Source organism: Blennius ocellaris (genome assembly GCF_963422515.1).
Source record: "Blennius ocellaris genome assembly, chromosome: 10".
In the NCBI taxonomy this organism is placed as follows: domain Eukaryota; kingdom Metazoa; phylum Chordata; class Actinopteri; order Blenniiformes; family Blenniidae; genus Blennius; species Blennius ocellaris.
Genome location: NC_137659.1, coordinates 8,440,741 through 8,453,839, shown reverse-complemented (window position 1 = coordinate 8,453,839; position 13,099 = coordinate 8,440,741). Strand labels below are relative to the sequence as shown.

Genomic DNA, 13,099 nt, shown 5'->3' with positions numbered 1-13,099 from the left:
AGAGCTCCCGTATTGTCATTGTTTAAAATAACAACATTCAAAGTGCCCTCTGTGCTTTTGCCACATAATACATATATGAGGTTGAAAATTTAAAAGGGCAAACTAACACATAAAAAAACCAACTGTGTAATAAATACACAAACACCGACATGACACATCAACCCACTTGCAACCGACCCAACCTCTGATGATTTGAGACTGAAGCGGCCGAGCTAACTTCCCAACAATCTAATGAGTACCCCTGTGTTTCTGTTTTCTCCAGGACGTCCAACACCAAAATCGAAAAGATTCTGAAAGAACTGGATGAAGAGGTTTGAGTCATTTTGCTGCTTCTCGTTCTTTCAGCAGCGTTACGGTTTTTGGGGGCGAGAGGCAGAAAGAAAGTCAAATGAATGAGCGTTGAACGTAAGCGGTTGCATTGTGGCGAAGTTTGTCCCACATCACAGCTGCTCTGTTTGCTTCTCGCCACAGGCGAACCTAAGGAAAACTGCCGAGGCCAGCACGTCCCTGCTGGAGAAAGACAAGATCATGCTGCAGCACAGATTCACCGAGTACCAAAGAAAAGCCGACCAGGAGGCGGAGAAGAGGCGCAATCTGGAGAACGAGGGTAATGAAGTGCCGCCGACGTTCGATTTAGACACTTGGCAATTAAATCGCGATCGCGGGAGTGAGGTTGCAGATGCGGCCAGCAGATGAGCGCAGCGGAGAGGCACGGCAGCGTGCTCCTCCTCTCGGTTTCATTAGATCTGGTTCGGGTCATGTGCTTTCCAACTGGATTACTCGCTGTCCTGGTGGGAGCTTCAGCTTCCACCACTCTTGAGTTCACCATGACAGTCACACACTGTCTCTTTAACGTTTTTTAATGGCTTCCTGCAGGATTCGGCTGCACATGACTTCAGCATGGTGCTCCAAATCAGTGATTCCCAACCCTTCGCTTGGGGAACTCAACTTTGTACCATCGTAAACTTAGGCGACCCGTAACCACGCCCTGTACATTTATAGAAAAAAACACAAACAAAAAGGTTGAAGGAACCTCATAAACACACGATATGTTTCTTTGTCATATTCTGTGTGCTTCTTTTTCTCTTTTTGGGTTTACACGTCGTCTTGGGGTGTTTGGTGGTCTGATCGCTAGTTTTTCCACCACAAAAAACATATTCAGCTCTTAATTTTTGTCCAATGAAGCCATATTCTGTCTAACTCTCTCTCTTTTTGACTGATTCATCTTTGATGTGCCACCATTTTTTTGTCTCACTGATTACTTTGCAAGCTTATTTTTATGTATGTTATAGACACTTTTTCGTGTAAATGCTCAAGCTTCGTAGTTTTATGTTATAAATTAGTTAAATGCTGACTCAATTATTATTAAAACATCAAAAATGCTGTTCCCCCTTATAATCAGGAGTGCTTTGCAACTCCCTCGTGGATCTTTGGTTGGGAATCGCTGGTCTAAATGGTCACAGTAATACAAACAAACAAGTAAATAAATAAAAGTCCCAACATGACTGCAAAAGCCAAGTTCTCATAATTCTCCCTGGATTCATCTCGCCAATCCACTCAAACTGAGGATTTTGCACAGTATTATTCCCTCTGGTTTTTAAATATTTGTCTTTGAGATGACGCAAACCTAATTCCTTGAATCGAAAATGTGAGAAATTGACCCACTGATACCTTTTTGTGTGTGTTTAGTGTCAACTTTGAAGGAGCAGCATGAAGATATGAAGAAAATCAGCCAGAATTCGCAGGCTTCCAATGATAAGATCACCCAGCTGCAGAATCAGGTACATCCCCGTCTAATCCTCCCAGACAGGTGGGGGGACCGCGACCTGACCCTCCCTCTGCCTCCCTTCTATCCGTCAACAGCTGGAGGAGGCCAACGACCTGCTGCGGGCCGAGTCGGACACGGCCGCCAGGCTGCGCAAGAGCCACACGGAGATGTCCAAGTCCATGAGCCAGCTGGAGAGCCTGAACCGCGAGCTGCAGGAGAGGAGCCGGGCGGCGGATGCAGAGAAGGCGCAGCTGGAGAAGGAGCTGGTGCATCTGCAGAGCAGCCTGGACTCGGAGCGCCGGAACTACAGCCAGGGCTCGGAGGAGATCAGGGAGCTGCAAGGTGAGAGGCGCAAAGGACGACCGAGGTGGAGCGCGTCTCGTTGAGGAATTGAGACGCGTTACATCTTTGTCATTTTGTTTTCCTTCGGTCAAGGGTCACACACGGCCCACTTTCATCTTGAGCGGGTCAGACTGGTAGAATAGTGCCATAATCACCTTTTAAATTGAAACTTGAAAGTTTTTTTTCTTTGTTGTGACGTCCCGAGTGTAGGTTTTGAAAAAGTTGACATTTTTGCAAAACGTTTCACAATTGCTACCAAAAATTACTACAGTTTCAACATAAAGCCACGTCTAAAGATACTTTCTCGTGCGAAATGCAGTGAAATCTGAAAATGCAGATTTCCTGGGAACGCCTCATCAGATTGCCCACCTCCAATGTCTGATCAGTCGCACAGTAGAAAAACCGTGACTTCACTTGTTAATCCGTATTAAAACGATCCTAATAAGAGTGATTCTGATGGCTTTCCTTTTCTTCTCAGCGAGAATGGCCGGGCTACAAGAGGACAACAAAAACATGAAGCTCAGCGTCTCCAAGGTGGAGGCGGAGCGAAAGCAGTCGCAGGAGAGGAGCAACAACCTGGAGAAGGTCCAGTCACATTCACAGAATTTACATTTCCATGAGTGCAAAAAATTAGCTTGTTTTGCCTGTTCGAGTTGCATAAATTCACGCTTCCTCTTGGTGCGATTTTCACAGGAGAAGAACAACCAGGAGATCGACCTGAACTACAAGCTGAAGACGCTGCAGCAGCGTCTTGAGCAGGAACAGACCGAGCACAGGGTGACGCGGGCGCAGCTCACCGACAAATACGAGTCCATCGAAGAAGCCAAGTCGGCTGCCATGACTGGTATGTCTGCGCCGTGTCGGAGCACGCCCTGCCCACAAATCGCAATATCAGTGCTTTGCAAAGTGTGTGTGTGTGTGTGTAGGGCTTCTCATGCCAGGAGCCTCGCGGGGAGCACTTCAGAAGAAATCTGGGGGCCATGGTCAGAGTCTTTCCTCCTCCGCATTGTTTTATCAAGGCACATTTTTCAAACCGACTTCATTGCGAATGCAAAAGTGACGTCATTTGCTTCAGTTTCTTTCACATTAATCATTCTTCCTGACGCTTTTTTGATATCTTATTAGTAGTCACCTCCAGGTGTTGCGAGGAATTCAGAGAGTGTGAGAGCCAGCCAGCGTGTCGGGACATTACCTCTTTTGCATATCAAAGCTGCACTGTGTGGCAGATTCTTTCAGAGTGATTGACTGTCCAGGTGATATCTTACCTCCAACAGCCTCTCAGGCAGAATGAGTTAGTTTCCTTTTAAAGGTGTCTATTTTAAGAAAAGACGAGACATTTTCAAGACATCATTTTCCATATTGATGTGATTGATAGTGTTTATACTTTTGCTTCAAGTCTGCGTAACAGCGTGGTGTTCGACGAGCGCATCATAGTCCTTCCTCCCCTTGACTGACGTTTTGTTCCTGCAGCGGTCCAGCAGAAGATGTCCGAAGAGAACGGAGCGAGGATGAGAGCGGAGAGCCGGGTGGTGGAAGTGGAGAAGCAGTGCTCCATGTTGGAGTTTGACCTCAAGCAGTCGGTGCAGAAAATGGAGCAGCTGATGAAGCAGAAGGAGCGGCTGGAGGATGAGGTACGTGCACAGAATTTCAACACCCCCCTCCCCTAATTTGAGTCTCCCAGCTCCTGAAAGTCACGTGCCGTCCATCCGCAGGTGAAGAATCTGCGGATACAGATCGAACAGGAGTCCAGCAAGCGCGTCCTGGCTCAGAACGACCTGAAGAGCCGCTCGCAGGAAGTGGACCGCCTCAGGTGTTCGGAGAAGCAGCTCAAGCAGGAGATCAACACGGCGCTGGAGAGTAAACGCTCGCTGGAGTTCCAGTTGGCACAACTGACCAAGTAAGTACTTCACAAGGTCGAAATGTGGGGAAAACAAAGTGGGAGATATTTGTAAGTTTGGGGTATTTTTTTTTTTTTTAAATAAACCGGTGGGAGGTAAATACTATAACACAAAAAGTTTGTGAAGTTGTGTAAATTGTTTCTTTGTGATTATGCTTTTGGATATAAATCGTATACCAGCAGTGTCAAACAAACGACCCATGACCTAAAAGTGGCCCGTGATCGGAGCGCTAACAAAAAAAACACTATTTTACTGGCCAGGCTCACTGAAGATGAAACTGGGCCGTATGTCACTGCTAAACTAAAATGAGTTCGACACCTTTGTCTCATACCATTGGAAAACCGGTACCTCCCTAAAGAAGTGCATTTATAGGCTGAATCAGTAGAACTGAGTGTCTCTTTTCAATCGGGTGAAGAAATGAGACGTACTAACACCCCCTGCTACTGTGGGATGGATCAGTCTCATGGTCATACAGCATCACTTCACCAACACAACGGATGTTTCGTCCTACGTTTGGTCACTTTTTATTTGTACTCGTTCTCAACTCGCACTAACTCTGTTAATATTTCCCTGGCTGTTAACTCTCTTTAAAAAGTCAAGACATGAATCGCACTTTAATAGGCTGTTTTTTCCCCAACATTATTCCAGATTAGTGTTACTTCTCCAAATCTGCTCTGAGACAGTGTTTACACCACAGGATTAGGATTTATTCTCAGTCCAGCGCCAGCCACTTGAATGCGCTAATCCTGCAGCCGGCTCAGTCCGGGAGCTGACTCAGACGCACGCCCGTTGTTTTGCTTGTTGTGTTTAAGTACTTCAGCGAAGTGCGGTGTAAAGTTTGCTGGATTTGAAGGAAGAAAATCAAAGGATCCAATGCCTCCTTGTTGTGTTCACAGACAATACAGAGGCAATGAGGGACAGATGAGGGAACTTCAAGACCAGCTTGAGGCCGAACAGTATTTTTCTGTAAGTATGTGTTCTGCAAAGCTGAATGCTGTGAAAATCACCTGCTGATCCATTTGTTCCTGCTTCCTCAGACGCTTTACAAAACTCAGGTCAAGGAGCTAAAAGAGGAGATTGAGGAAAAGAACCGGCAGCACCAAGAAGCTCATAAAAAGGTGCAGGATTTGTGCAGTGAAAGGTGAGAAATTGTTTTTTTTATTTCTGTGTGAGCTTGAACCATTGTTGCTCATAATTATAACTTAATCGCCCCCCCAGTTAAATGTGAATTAAATGATAAGTAGTGCATATACCGATAAAAAAAAATAGAAGAATAGTATCACCTCTATATAAAACTTCAAGTAGAAATTGCAGATGACTATTGATCAAATACGTGGGAAACACATCACTCAAGAATTCTCCTGGAAGAACCTGGTTCGTTTCTTTATTACTCCAAAAATAAAATTATGCGATGTATGCATTCAACTTTTTCTAAAAATTACACACAAAAATGAGATGTCTACAATTATTCAGGATACACAAAATGAACAACCTCATTCGGTCTGGTAGTTACGTCTTTTATTGTAGCTTTTGTCGCTTTATTAGGTTCTGAGTTAAGTCTTTTTCTTTAATTTCTCTTTAAATTGTTCTTCATATATATTTCTACTACAATCTCTATCCAATGATCCTGACACAGTGGGTCCACCCCATTTTTTCAGCTAGCAACAGTATTTGTCGACAAATATCAATTTTCTGTACATTCTCTTTGATCGTATTGAAAGTAAATGGATATAGCACCGTATAACTCATGGGTATGTCATAGCCTGTCAGCTTTTGCATGCCGTCATGTATGTTTTCCCCACAATCATTTTATTTTACAACATTTCCAAAATATATGCGAGTGATCTGCTTCAACTGTTCCACAGTCTCTAAACCTCGGACAGTTTGATGTGAATCTCTCTCTTGTTTGATTTGGAAATAACATTGTTTTAGGTGGGGCGTGTTAGTGACGAATTAAGAGGAACATTTGGATTTTAACTCTCCAGGAGCTGTTTGGTGCCATGTCTTTTTAAAATCCTTGAAGAATTTGTCTCAGAGAATGACAGTTATCTGATCATAGTGTTGTGAGTCAGAAGCAAGAAAGCAATCAGAAGAAATTGGGGCGAGGAAGCAAAACCAACAAAAGAATCCAAGAATCACAACTAGGAAAGAAATTGAAGCAGTAGAGTGAAAAGGACAATACTGGTTTAAACATGATGATCAATGTATGAACCTGTTTTTAAGGCTAAAATAACATGAAGGCAAATCCCAAGTGGCATTAGTTCTTTGTTTGTACATGTTTGTACGTGAAGGTTTTTCCCCTTCTCAACATTTAAGTGGAGAAAAACCATAACACTTTGTTTCCTCCTGTCCGAAGGGACTCGCTGTCTGCCCAGCTGGATCTCACTGTAACCAAGGCTGAGTCAGAGCAGCTCGCTCGGGCGCTTCAGGAGGAGCAGTACTTCGAGCTCAGCCAGGAGAACAAGAAGGCGGTGACCAGACACAAGCAGGAGATGGGAGAAAAGGAGGCCATTATTGCACGAGTGAGTACAACCCAAAATATCCTTCTCCACCTGGGGCAGTCGAACAAACTTAGTTTTACACAGCCTTGTCTGTATTTTTGTTGGAGAGTAAAGCAGAGGGGTCGCTCACATATTTCACTCTCAATCGTATTCAGATTGCTTTAAGAACAAAATATGAGAAACATCCTGATCTAAAGCAATAATGGTGAAGAAAATCCTCGGGCTCAGTCTTGTCATTTCTCTCCAGCTCGAGGAATCCAATAAAACTTTGACCAAAGACGTGGAGACCTTCAGCAAAGAGCACACCGAGTTAAATGAGAAGCTCCAAACTCAGGAGGAAGGTATGCTCCTTTTCCTCACCTTGACGCCACTCAGATGTTTTTTTTTTTTAAAGGAGCACACTGAGACGGGTTTGTCTTTCAGAGTACGCAGCTCAGAAGGAGGAGATTGCGAATACAATCAAAGCCAACTACGAGAAGGTCCTCAACACAGAGCGCACGTTAAAGACTCAGGTAAAGGCCGAGACCATCCCATCACGCCGCGCCTCGCCGCGTGGATGAATTAAAAAAAACAAAAAAAAACCATCTTCCGATCTCACTCCCGTCAGGCGGTGAACAAGCTGGCGGAGATCATGAATCGCAAAGATATGAAGCTGGATCAGAAGAAGAAAGGCAGCACGGCCGACCTGCGCAAGAAGGAGAAGGAGAACCGCAAGCTCCAGCTGGAGCTCAACCAGGAGAAGGACAAGTTCAACCACATGGCCATCAAGTACCAGAACCAGCTGAGCGAGATGCAGGCGGTGGGTTTGATGGGAGTGTTTGTCAGGGGTTTTCTCAGGTTTCGGCGTGAAGTCCCGTCATGTATCGGGTGTTAACGCCCAGAACCTTTCCCACCTCACAGCAACTGGCCGAGGAGTGCACGTACCGCAACGAGCTGCAGATGCAGCTGGACAGCAAAGAGAGCGACATCGAGCAGCTGCGGGAGAAGCTGAACGACCTGCAGCAGCGCATGGACAACTCCAGTCTGACCAGCTTACAGACGGACGAGACGGACAGCAACATCGCAGGTACGTGCGCAGCTGGAAACAGCTGGCGGCCGCCTGTAGAGTTCCTGATTCAAAAAAAAACTTTGTTGTTCCTTCTTCTGTGTTTTGGTGCCTTTCACTATGAACCCCAAACAGCACAAGTGTGGTTCACCCACGTGTTAAAGCTGCTGCACAACGACTGGAGTCGTGCAGAAAGAACAGGAAAAGAACAGTCCTGCTGGTTTGGGCTGCGGTTCGGGTCTCCAGAAAACCCAGGAATTCCCGAACAAACAGCCACATTTAGATCTCGGCTGCAATTGTTGAATTCTCTTACTCAGATGTGTTTCTTTACCTTGTAAAGACTACTGGAATCCACAGGTAATAAAAAAACACAACTCTAGATACATCCACATAATCAGGTACAATATTATGTTCAATACGCCCCCAAAAAGTTAGGAAATACAACATAATGTAGATAAAATAAGACCTATGTCTAAAATTCTATATAATCTGATGTAGTCCAAGTGATCACAGCCAAAAATATTGAATAAACAAAGATTTATGTATTTCCAGTAAAAACCTAAAGATAGATTTGTTGCTTGTCACTATTGCCAATGATGTCACTGAGAGAAGCTCTTGTGTTGTTAACATGTTTAATAACGATTACTACAGGTGGAGGAATTGGGGCCCTTTTACTCAACATTTCATGTGAAAATTTTGTTTCAGAAAAGTTTTGCATTTAGACTTTTCAAAAGAATGTCAACAATGGACCATCTTCAGAAAGTTGTTTCCCCATTTCCACAGAGACAGAGTCGGAGCACTTGGGAAACGTTGGGTTTTCTCCTGTATCTGTGGAGATGGAGTCAGTGTGTTTTCAAAAAAATGTAGCACTAATGTAGGGATAAAAGTCCTGCTGACAAAACAAACTGGCTCAAAAGTGTTAAAAAAACCCCAATATTTTTCTCATTCTTTTAAACTTCAAACAAGTTTAAATATTCCGTTATCCCTGGAAAAATGGATGCATCTGTGTATATTTGGAACATAATCTGTGTTTTTTGGAACATTTTCCATTACGATCTAAGAAGTCCTGAAACTGGAATAGATTTGATGGTTCAGTTCAGGTCGCCTGTTTGATTTTCTGGTTCTTGTTCTGGGAGTGTTTTTCATGTGTCCATGGTTAAAAGGTTGTTTCTCTATCTCCCTCATGTCCAGCTGCCCTTCTTATCTTTGTAACTTCCATTCCCTTTCCTCTGTGAGTAACTGAGCAGCCCAGCACCCCCCCACCCCCCTCTCTCTCTCTCTCTTGCCCGGCCTGCGCTGCTGCAGCTGTTGTGTGTTTGTGGGATTTGGGTTTTTCTTGTTATTTGACCCTCTGATTTCGTCCCTTTAGCCAGTTGTGTGACAGCCATCTGGGTTTGCAGCGTTTTAAAATGCACTTTGAAACCGGTCAAAACAACGAAAATGACTCACCATAATGACAGTACAGTTAGTGAATTAACAGAATGTCGCACAAAAAACAATGACCACACCGAAGCAGATTTGAATACAGAAGGCCAGAAGGGTCACTACAACATCCACATGAAGCCAAGAGATATATTCACGAATGCAAAATACAGAAAATGATAACAGAAATGCAAACGCGGCAACTTGCATATTGAGTAAAAACAAATAATACAACGTGAATACCAAAAAACTACAACGTGCATATCGAGGATGCTAAGCAAATACAAAAGCTACAATGTGAATACAAAAAAAATTTCAATTTGAATGCAGAAGGTATCACACAAATGCAAAAGGTCCTACACAAACACAAAAGCCACAACGTGAATACACAGGTCACAATATGACGACAAAAACTATTCAATTGAGTCCAAAAAATTTACAATTTGAATACAAATGCTACAATATGAATATACAAGCTACTACACAAATGCAAACAATCTAATGTGAATATGAAGGCTACTACACGGAAGCACAAGCTACTGCATAAATACAAAAGTTACAATGCAAGTAGAGAAATTCCAACACGATTACAAGACGGCGCACATACAATACTGACACAAACGACCAACATTTTTCCAAAATGTTGACATGAACACGAGTGCCACGACATGATTGTTGCCGTGCGTGACTCCTCTGGGCCTCCGTGACAAACACTGTCACTCTCAACACCTCAAAATGTGACACGTTCACATGTAACTGACCCCCCCGACCCTTCAAGCGGACCACCGACTCCCCCACACTCAATATTTTAGTGTCTTTGTTGGCATGTTCACCAGAAGTTGTACTGCTTGGACACGGAGACCCTTCCTCACACTGACCCCGTTAGCCCCCTCCCCCCTCAGTTTGTTTGTTGTTGTTTTTTTTAGCTCACCGACCCTCATTAGCTTGTGTTGTTGCAGCTGCATGCATTTGCATTGAGAATTGTGACAACCTAATGACCAAAGCTACCCTGCAATTCACATGTTTTGTTTCTGTGGAAGGAGTGAGTGATCTAACTAATTGATCCACTGCTGCAAAGGTAAACACAAACGCACATACAGCTCCACGGGCTCTCTTAGAAATATCCTGCAAGAATGAGTTTCCCATGCCTCAATGTTTCCTGGCGCATGGGATCCTCACAGTCACCTACTCCACGACACTTACCCAACACTGGTTGATCTCTGAAGGAGGTCATCTGGCGTTTGGAATCTGTTTCACTATTTAGGTGTTTTGGTTTGGTTTTTTTCCCTGCCCGAGTTGAGTTTTAAATGCTGCATGGCCTTTTCCAAGTGACATAAAAGTCCCGTACACATCTTAACTGGATTTTACCCCCCCCCCCCCCCCCCCCACATTTTTGCATTTCAGAGTCTCGATTGGAGGGATGGCTCTCTATTCCTAATCGTGCCAATATCAAGAGATACGGATGGAAGAAGCAGGTGAGACTCATTCTCAGCAAAACGTGAAAATACTGCAATGAGATAAAGTATAATAATGATTTCAACTATTATTGGGGCTCGATTGAAATATATTAGCTCAGTAAGTACAATAATTATATTATTTTGAAAGTGATGTCCATTTGCTCTGCATTGGCAAAAAAAATGTTGATAAGGTCATAGTTAGTATCCCAGACCATGAGGTGTTGCTGTTGGTTGTTTTTGGAATGGAACCACACACTATAAACATTAACAACGACAGTACACGGACACCACCAAGTCCCAGGACCATATGAACTGGGAGTCATGACACTCTGGAGGCAAACGTTGTTGTTATTGTCCATCCACTCGCACGTGTGCAGAAGAACTGATGAACATGGCCGTGGTGGGGAGGCACAGTAGCAGCATTTTCAAGCGTGTTTTCATCACACGAAATTGAGTCAAGTAGAGGCGTGTTGATTCAGGCCAAGTAGGTTCTTGTGGAAAAGGACCATATGTCCTACTCTGGGTAAGCTAAAGCACTGACATTCCGCCTCCTTGTCCTCCCTTGTCCAGTATGTGGTGGTGAGCAGTAAGAAGATTCTCTTCTACAACGACGAGCAGGATAAGGAGCAATCAAACCCGTCAATGGTACTAGATATCGAGTAAGTATCCTCTCTACCTCCTGAGATCTCCTCCTGCTTATGTGGCGAACAGGAAGCTGAGCTGATGCTTGTCGTCGTGTTGCAGTAAACTGTTTCACGTGAGACCAGTCACGCAGGGAGACGTGTACCGAGCCGAGACGGAGGAGATTCCTCGGATATTCCAGGTAGGACGTTCTCCTCTCTCCTTGAGTGTTCTTTGGGCTTTTGGGTTTTTTTTTTGGTCTGGAGTCTCAGTGGAGAATTCCTTTCATCTTTCATCTCTCGTCTAGATTCTGTATGCCAACGAGGGAGAGTGCAGGAAGGAGGTCGACATGGAGAGCGTCCCGCAGGGCGACAAGACCAACTGCCTCCCGCACAAAGGCCACGAGTTCATCCCCACGCTCTACCACTTCCCCTCCAACTGCGAGGCCTGCTCCAAGCCGCTGTGGCACGTCTTCAAGCCGCCTCCGGCCCTCGAGTGCCGCCGCTGCCACTTCAAGTGCCACAAGGACCACCTCGACAAGAAGGAGGAATTTATCACTCCTTGCAAAAGTGAGGATGCACACTGCATTGTATCATATCGGGTATATTATGGAAGATCGTGGGCGATAAAACGACCAAGAGCCAGGAGAATATGACACCGGGAGTCATGACACTCTGGATGCAAACATTGTTCTCACCCACAAATTGTGCTGAAGAACTATTTACTAGGACCGTGGTGCACATGCACAGTAGCAGGGTTTCCGAACGGTTCAATTTTCCGCCGTCTGCATGGAGTCAGAGTCACGTTTTCAGTGGCTCTTGGCACAGTTGTCGTCTAAACACAACCAAAGTTTTGTGTTTTCATTTGAAAACGTTGTCGTGTTAAACTGGCCCCCGAACTCACTGGGATGCGGCTGAACCACATCCGTGAGAAAAAAAAGCATCACGAGTAATGATGAGTACAGTTTAATGAATCAAAATTCATAAAATAGGGAAGCAAAACTAGAAATATGTGCATTTCTAAAAGACGGGATATAATCATTTGTTTAGTACATACGGCTCATGTATAATAAAATGGAGGGAAAAAAAAAAATAAAACCCCTCGTCGTCCTCTTCCTCCCGCAGTAAACTACGACGTGACCTCCGCCCGCGACATGCTCCTGCTGGCCCTCACCCAGGACGAGCAGAAGAAGTGGATCGGACACCTCGGGAAGAAGATCCCCAAGACCCCGCCATCGACGTTCTCCAGAGCCTCGCCTCGCTCCATGTCCACCCGCTCCGGTCCCAACCAGTCCTTCCGGAAAAACCCCAAAAGCAACACGGGAAAGCTGAGGTAACGACGCTTCTCAAACCCCGATGACATGCAGGTCGACTCCATTCTTGTAGGAACATTTCACCGTCCGGTTTCATGACGCATCTTCTCATCTTGTTCACATTATAAAGCAAGGATGTTTTCATGCCATTTGACATTTTGTTGTTTGTCTTCTGTTGTTCTGAGTTCAAGCTTATTTCATTTTTTATTTTATTTTTAAACATTTTGCCCGTTACACTCTATTTGAAGCTCTCTGGCGCCCCCTAGAGGAAGCTCTTACCATGGAGAACAGCTGCATAATAATAAAATTGTGCCATTTTGTTCAGTGGAAAATCATCCATTGTTTCTTCTAAAACTGTATCTCCTTTCCTGAGAACCATACCCATTTAGTTTGGAAAAATTTGCAAATGTTTTGCATGTCCACTTATTTGGAAAAAGGGAGTTTTTTTAATAAAAAAAGAGAAAATGTATCTCAATAAAAAAAAAAAAAAGAAAAATCTAAACAAAACAGTTTTCTCCAGAGAAAATATGTATTCGTTAATATAAATTCTGTAATTATTACAGAGGATTTTGTTTTTCTTCATTATTATATTTTAAAATGTTTATTTAATGAAAATACAACTTGTTACTTTCTCGACAGTCCTTTTGTCAATCCAAAGTCAATCAGGACTTCCCCCTCCCCTCCCCTCCCCTCCCCGGTGTGGCGTGGTGCAGTGTAGTGTCGTCCAGGCTGA

The 13,099-nt window shown here is 44.2% G+C and overlaps 1 protein-coding gene across 2 annotated transcripts in view; it reads left to right on the top strand.

Moving 5' to 3' along the window:
* Nucleotides 1–13,099, top strand: part of rock1 (Rho-associated, coiled-coil containing protein kinase 1) — a 39,845-nt gene that overhangs the window by 24,962 nt on the left and 1,784 nt on the right. For both annotated transcript variants that reach the window (XM_080504089.1, XM_080504088.1), the window contains exons 13-32: nucleotides 263–311; nucleotides 472–607; nucleotides 1,690–1,781; nucleotides 1,864–2,110; nucleotides 2,589–2,695; nucleotides 2,804–2,954; nucleotides 3,581–3,741; nucleotides 3,823–4,007; nucleotides 4,905–4,974; nucleotides 5,046–5,149; nucleotides 6,365–6,530; nucleotides 6,757–6,850; nucleotides 6,933–7,021; nucleotides 7,117–7,308; nucleotides 7,410–7,575; nucleotides 10,381–10,451; nucleotides 11,004–11,092; nucleotides 11,178–11,256; nucleotides 11,362–11,623; nucleotides 12,179–12,386. In XM_080504089.1, coding sequence (XP_080360215.1) covers nucleotides 263–311; nucleotides 472–607; nucleotides 1,690–1,781; nucleotides 1,864–2,110; nucleotides 2,589–2,695; nucleotides 2,804–2,954; nucleotides 3,581–3,741; nucleotides 3,823–4,007; nucleotides 4,905–4,974; nucleotides 5,046–5,149; nucleotides 6,365–6,530; nucleotides 6,757–6,850; nucleotides 6,933–7,021; nucleotides 7,117–7,308; nucleotides 7,410–7,575; nucleotides 10,381–10,451; nucleotides 11,004–11,092; nucleotides 11,178–11,256; nucleotides 11,362–11,623; nucleotides 12,179–12,386 — 2,718 coding nt within the window. The remainder of the gene's footprint in view (nucleotides 1–262; nucleotides 312–471; nucleotides 608–1,689; nucleotides 1,782–1,863; nucleotides 2,111–2,588; nucleotides 2,696–2,803; nucleotides 2,955–3,580; nucleotides 3,742–3,822; nucleotides 4,008–4,904; nucleotides 4,975–5,045; nucleotides 5,150–6,364; nucleotides 6,531–6,756; nucleotides 6,851–6,932; nucleotides 7,022–7,116; nucleotides 7,309–7,409; nucleotides 7,576–10,380; nucleotides 10,452–11,003; nucleotides 11,093–11,177; nucleotides 11,257–11,361; nucleotides 11,624–12,178; nucleotides 12,387–13,099) is intronic.